Source organism: Toxotes jaculatrix, chromosome 1 (genome assembly GCF_017976425.1).
Source record: "Toxotes jaculatrix isolate fToxJac2 chromosome 1, fToxJac2.pri, whole genome shotgun sequence".
Classification (NCBI taxonomy): Eukaryota; Metazoa; Chordata; class Actinopteri; family Toxotidae; genus Toxotes; species Toxotes jaculatrix.
This window is the reverse complement of record NC_054394.1, coordinates 21,223,095-21,230,027: the sequence shown is the minus strand read 5'-3', so window position 1 is coordinate 21,230,027 and position 6,933 is coordinate 21,223,095. Positions and strand designations below refer to the sequence as shown.

Sequence of the window (6,933 nt, the reverse complement as noted above, 5' to 3'; positions counted from 1 at the left end):
CTGCAGACCTGCTAAAAAGTACCTCTTACTCCCCTCAGCAGCTCCATTTTTATTTTACCTAAAAAGGCCAAAACATTAGATAATTCTGACTGCATTCATTCCACCTAAGCAGCTAAAGAGATAGTTTGTATCAAAATCTTTTTCTGCTGCCAATGCAATATCACTGACTGCAAACCAAAACGCAATCATGAACGCAGTGGACTGTGATGGACTGATACTGTGGACAGGGTGTTCCTTTTGGACAAAAGGTAGGTTTGTGTGTTTTGTGCTAAACTCAGCCCCCAATTTAGTGCCTCAAGTAAAGATTTGAACCATCTCAACAAACTCTTCCGATCAAATGCTTCTTCACGCACAGGTTTGGGGTATGGTTAGGGAAGCCTCTGACAAAAGATGCAAGAAAGTCTGCCTGAGAGACTCAATTCAGAGTACAGGCAGAAAAAGAAAAAAAATGCACAAGTCAGGTTGCAGGTTATCACAACCTAAAGTCCAGTTCACATAAATTTGGTCATTGTACAAGTTTCTAGAACAACACCAAACCTTTAATGAACCCCAACCATCTCCGATCACAAGCAAAACAACCTCAAACCTGCCTGAGGATAGTTTAGACAAGACTCATGGTTAGTGTGAACCCATTTAGGCAGTTTCAAAGACACTATAAATTGTAGCACAGATGCCAATTAAAAAAAACAAAAACAAAAAACAGTCTGGAAGTATATGATGTTATGTTCTCTGTTGTTACAACAATCAATACGACTCTAATGTTATCAGGACCACCTGTATCACACCACACCATATTAGGCTTAAGTGTACCCATATGTTACAACAACCAATATGACTAATTTCTAATAACTAAGTTCTTTCTGGAAGCTCAATCTCTTTTTTTGCCAGTTTACAGCTGCTTTACTTTTGAATGGTGTACAGATTATATAATATAATACAGATTCTAAGATATATTATCATTACTTGTGCAGATGCCACAACTGTGAAGAGCTTTCTAGTGATGTTACATGAAAATCTGTGATATACATATAAATTATAGCATGTATTTATTACACTCAACTCTCCTTGGAAAGATAAAGTAATTAAAGAAAATCAAAATGTGTGAGTGTCATATTCAGCACCACATGAAGGAGTAAAGGAAGAAACTAACTGTAAGGGACTGTAATCCAATGTCCTGCAGGGACAGGTGTTTCATTTTTTGCATTCGGTTTAATGGTTTAGGTCTGTAGAGGGTTTCTTTCTGAAAGTCATCTGCTGAGTCCTCATAAGTATAACCAATAGATTAAATAACTCACTTACATATTTAAGATGACAGTAATGAAGAATATCAGCCTCCACATTCCCATCTCCTGAACCTGAGTTTGCAAAAGACCCAGAGGAATAAAACCAGTAGTCTCGGCCTTGCCTTTGATTTTTCCTTTCCTCTAATCTTTCCCTCTCATATTGTATCAGCCAGAGAGACAGCTGTCATCCTCCCACTTTTCTGGCATGTAGAAAAGCATTTGTAGTCGAGGCAGTTCATGATTTGTGGCAGAGTGGACACACCTGCCAGACCAAAATATCTTTGAAGTCTCACTGCTATCGGTTGGAAAAATAAATACATAAATAAATAAATAAATAAATAAATAAATAAATAACATCTGCATGTAACATTTGAAAACCACAAATTCTGAGTTGTGTTATTCACTTTTATTCAACTAGCTTTCACACTGATGACTGCACATGATGAAAAGTAGCCTCAACCTTGGAAGCTCTCATGTTCTCTTTTCAAAATTAACTGTTAGTGAAACCTAACATGGGAGCACAGCAGTGTACAAAATTAATCAACAAAACATATTTTTGTCCCCGAGATCGACACATGCTCTTATCTGATGCCTCTTTTAGCAGGACAACATTTCTTGTCAGTCACCTCTGAAATGCTTGCACAAATAAAAATATTTTGTAATCCGAAAAACCTATGGTGGAGATTTGGTCAGGTTTAGGCATAAAAATGACTTGGGTGGTGTTTGTGAAAAATGTGGCCTGTTTACTTGCTGAAGGTTAAGGAAAGATCACGGTTATGGTTATGAGGAAACAACATTGATTGTCAGTAGTTAATGAGAAAGCTGCAGTTTACTGTGTCAAAGTCCAATATTTTGTTGACTCATCCAACCCCAACCTCTTACTTCTGCAAACTAAATGATGCCACATGCTCAAAAAGCTAAACTAGTCTGTATTTAGCTGTTCCAAACAGCCACGTGACGTGGGAATCGATTAAATATGAGGATAAAGGCAAACACTTTAAGTCTTTCCTAAAAGACATGTTGCACTCTCTTGTACACACAAAAAATGTCAAGTCAAAATTCCTGTGGCCACCAAAATGTAGACATTAGTTGTTTTTGGTCATCTGATGCAACAACTGAGGACAAACTGTGTGTATGAAGCAAACAAGAAGAACTGCAAATACTGAAAGTAGTAGTAAGTAGAATTCATCCAATTACCATACCTTTTTTCACCTCTGTCAATCACAACATTTGAGAGACAGAACACAGCAATGGTTACATTACAAGCATTTAATAAAATGCACTGAGTCAACACACTTAAATGTGTTTCTCTACAAAATCAAAATATCAGTGCCTGAAGCTCGAAGCCTGCCAGGAGTACATCTTAGACATTGCATCAGAGCGCAGAGCAGATGATTTCTCTGTGTCTCCCCTCATGACACTGTGGATCCAGGGTAAATATGAGGAAATCTTCATATAGACTCCATACTTGTACCTGCTGCAGGACTTGTCATAGGAAAGGATCCCTGCAGTGTAAATGTCTCCAGTTTCAGCGTCTGTGACAGCCAGAGCGCCTCCTGCATCACCAAAACAAACATTCTCCTCATTCTTCGTAGCTCCTGTGCAGAACATGTTGTCGTCTACATCTGGTGTGAAACGGATACGTTGATATTCGGCTTTACAGGCAGAATGATTGGCCAGGGGGAGTATGAGGTATTTGAGTAATGCAGAAGGGGTTAAATTGATCCCCCAGCCCCAGCCAGCGATGACCCCTGACCCACCCACGGTGTCGGCCAGGTCCTGGCCTCTCTCAGGCAAGGGGATGGGGGTCACTTTATCGCTCATAACCACGGGCTCCTTCAGCTGGATCAGAGCCAGGTCATTATCCCAGTCAGAACTGTTCTGGAAGCCTGGATGGAGAACAACCTGCAATAGCAGAAGGAAAATGTTTTGGTCTTTAATCTGGGTTTCCATTTTCATTAAGGGAGTAAAAATGTCCTTCTTAGTATCACATTTGAAAACTTTAAAAGCCATGTTTTCACAACATAACCATGACATCAAATGGAAAAAAATATATTATATTTAAAATGGAAATGAAAAAAAGTGACAGAAAAGATGACTATTTTCTTTGTATGGAATGAAAATAGAAAAAAAATGTCAGTCAAAAAAAAATTCTACATCTGCCTTATATTGTACAAATTTCCTGTAATTCAGCGCTACATATTAGGCACTGATGGAGACCTTGAAATAAAATAAAACTTTTTGTAGTTTTTGTACAAACAGCATGCATTTGAATGATGATCATTAATGGCTCTGGCATGGTCAGTAAGATAAAGGCTTGGTCTTTAACCTTAACTTTAACATTTTTTGCCCACCTTCTCTACTGCGACCTCTTTGGAGGTATTAGCTTCCGCCCGTCGTGAGATTCCCAGGTACACTTTAGGGATCACAGGATCTTTTCCCTGATTGTCTGCTCGACTCTTATTGACAAAAAGGTTCCTGCCAGCTGTCAAAACCCAGCGGTCAGAGATGAGAGCACCACTTGCGTAGCCTCCGTCCAGCACACTGTCAGCAATGTAGACCATGGCCTGCCAGGGGACATGAGGGGCCAGGATCCCCCCCACCATTCGCCTGGAACGCAATGATGCGAACCTGGAGGCTGGGAAATGAATATAGGCATATTTATTCATTTATAATTAACTGAGTATACATATCCACCTGAGTCTGTTTGTTGGTTTGTTTGTTTATTTGTCAGCAGGATACTGAACCAATTTGCACCGGTTTGGTAGAGGGATGGGTTATGAGCCAGTGAAGCACCCATCAAATTCTGGTGTGGATCCAGTTAAAGAGGCAGATCCAGAAATTTTTTTTATCACTTTCCTTAAAATTGCCAGATAGGACTTTTTTTTTTTTTGTCTTGGCTGAAGTATGCGCTCTACTGAGTACCACTCTAGTTTGTAATTGTCTTAATTAGTGTGTCTGTTTTTGATGCCTGTTTGGTGTGAGTGGCTCATCTGAATAAATAAAGCTGAAGTGACTTACTAATTCCTTTTCAATATGTCTCTTTTCAGCCCATACTTAAAGAATACCTCATAAGTTGACTACTTCGTCTGTTAAACACTGTTGACAACATTTTCGTTCTACCACATTTTCCCTCTTGTCCATCTGAACCTAATTTATACAACATGATTTCCTTGACACCAGGGTTTGACAATGTAGTTTATGCATCGCAGCAATTAAAGCATATTGTGTATCCCCTCCAGAGAACGGCTGTTAAATGGAGCTTCGTCGTTTGAATGCCATGCTTTCGTGCTCTGAGGGTTTCCTCCAGAAACAGTAGCTTCTAATTTATTCATCATCAAGCTTTGATCCATGTGTCTTTTGTGTGGCTGAGATAATCATAAAAACTGCTTCAAGTGATATTCTCTTCAAAGTGGTGGCAGCATCTTAAGTACATGGACAGCTCCATTTTGCAGTGTAAAAACTAACTTCATGATCATTTTAATCTTGCTGTATTTCTAAATCCTGATAAAGTTTATTTATCGGGAATGATTTCGTCTGCCTTGTTCAATCAGCGTATTCAAAACAGTAGACAATGGCTTACAAGTACAGTTAAATGAATGAAAGACTAATTAGCTTGATGCATTACAGAGACTGTGTGAACAGAAAAGGGATTCTGTACTTTTGTTACATTTAATGTTTTCCTCATCTCATCATGTTTTTTTTTTCCTGAAAATAACCTTCCTTCTCTTATCAACAAATTATTTTTCAACATGCCCCCGGTCAGTTTAGTCACATATCTTGCTGGACTCTAATCATTTAATTTATTGCTATTTTTTACAGGCTGTTTGAAAAGAAGCAGGGAAGCAGGTAATTTCCTTGTCAGATACTATAGCTTCACAGTCAAATGAAGAACAATATCTGAAATGAGCAGTAATAGCCCAGACCTCAGATCCTGCAGGAAAGCCTGCATCATTTCATGCAGGAGTTATCTTTCTCAACAGCAGCTGTCAAAGAGGTATTAGTGTTAAATAGCTGCGAACATCAGAGACCTGGAGCCTATGGTCACTTGAATGTACCCTGAAGTAAAAGGTTTGTATGATTTGAGGGGTTATATTCTGTCTGTAAATGTGTTCCCAGCTTAAGACAGTTAGAGTCTGTGGGATATGTTTTTGTAAATGCCACAATAATCTGTTTAACCTCGGTGTATGCCATTAATTTGGTTACCAAGTAGTAGCCTTGCTATGGCAATATTGACCTGCTGGTCTGTTGGCCCATCTGTAAATCCACTTGTGTCCTCCAGAGAATGATTTGTAGAAACTTCGGTGACCTTTTCAGTTTTTGTGCATCAGGTCAAATTAAAAATTTCTCCATTACTTTGGTTTATAGCAGCAGAACTCCCTGCCTGATGATCACAGGCAGCCAAACTCTGCTTGATTGAATTTTAACTATTTTATCTTATTAAATCTTTTACTTTCTGGATATCATTTACTATTTCTGATGTTACTGTATTGCATTTTGTAACTTCATTTTTGAAAGGTGCTAAATAAATCAAGTTATTATGACAAAATACTTGGGGGAAACATTATACCGGCTAAACATCAGCATGTTGGCATTGTCATTGTGAGTGTGCTAGAATGCTGACATTAGCATTTAACTGAAGGCAGCACATGCATACAATCTCAGCTGCTAGCATGGCTGCTAGACTTGTCCTGGTTGTGTGTGTAATCGGTTTTGAATTGAAACATCAGTGTAGGAAGGTTTGTATATATTAGTGTGTGATACCTGATGCAGAGTGTTTCATCGTTTCTTCAGTGTGAGACACATCTGCCAGACAGGCCAGTGCAGCCAGGATGAGCACAATCAGAGAAGACCTTCAACAGAGTCACAAAATGAGCAAACATTAAATGTCTCTGTTCTTCTGCAGTGGAGTTTTTAAGTTGTAGAGTTAAATGATTAAGCACTTTGTTTCCTACAGCTCACAAATCATTACAAAATAATTATTGAGAAATTCAAATTAGATAGCTTTTGTTAAAGACATTTAGATGAAAAGTTTTCATCTAAATTCATGGTAAAATTAAACTTAGATTTATAAATTGTAACCTTTTTGTTGTGACTATAAACATCAGTTACAGATTTTTTTTTTTATCTTAAGTGTGTAACATTTGTTTTTGAGGAAGAGAGACTTAGAATCAGGTTTATTCAGAGAGATTTAAAAAATTACAAGCAAATATTATTTTAACTTACCACATTTTGTTGATAATATTCATCTTCTGCAGTGATGGTTATAATCTCTGCTGTTGAACGTGTTGTGTGGTTTGGAGCCGCAAGTATTTATATTTGCTGAGAGTTCTGGAAATTCCTGCTCAGCACAAAAACGCTGATTCCTGGAATCTGAAATAAAACGGTTGCGAAATCTCATCGTCCATCAGTTGGGAGACTCTCTACAGTTTGGATTCAGGAAAAATTACATTTATTTGTGAGTGAACTTGGTGGCACCTGCAGCACAGGTCTCTTGTATGTTATATATTAAAGGGAATTCAGCTCGGCCTGTGAAATTATACAGTAATGTCGAAAATACCACAGCAAAAAAAAAGGAGATTCCTTGTTACCGTTTCCAGGTCTAAAAAATTCTGTTCACGTTTTAATTCTTATGACTTGAGCTCTGCTC

At 38.2% G+C, this 6,933-nt stretch overlaps 1 protein-coding gene across 1 annotated transcript; it reads right to left on the bottom strand.

Annotated features, from left to right (window-relative positions):
- Window positions 1-1,674: 1,674 nt before the first annotated feature.
- On the bottom strand, window positions 1,675-6,644 carry LOC121184584 (haptoglobin). The gene is made up of 4 exons (XM_041042367.1): window positions 6,510-6,644; window positions 6,048-6,136; window positions 3,638-3,921; window positions 1,675-3,188 (listed from the first exon to the last, which is right to left on the bottom strand). Exons 1-4 carry the CDS (start codon window positions 6,530-6,532, stop codon window positions 2,610-2,612), a joined length of 975 nt encoding a protein of 324 aa, XP_040898301.1. The 5' UTR covers window positions 6,533-6,644; the 3' UTR covers window positions 1,675-2,609.
- Window positions 6,645-6,933: the final 289 nt, after the last annotated feature.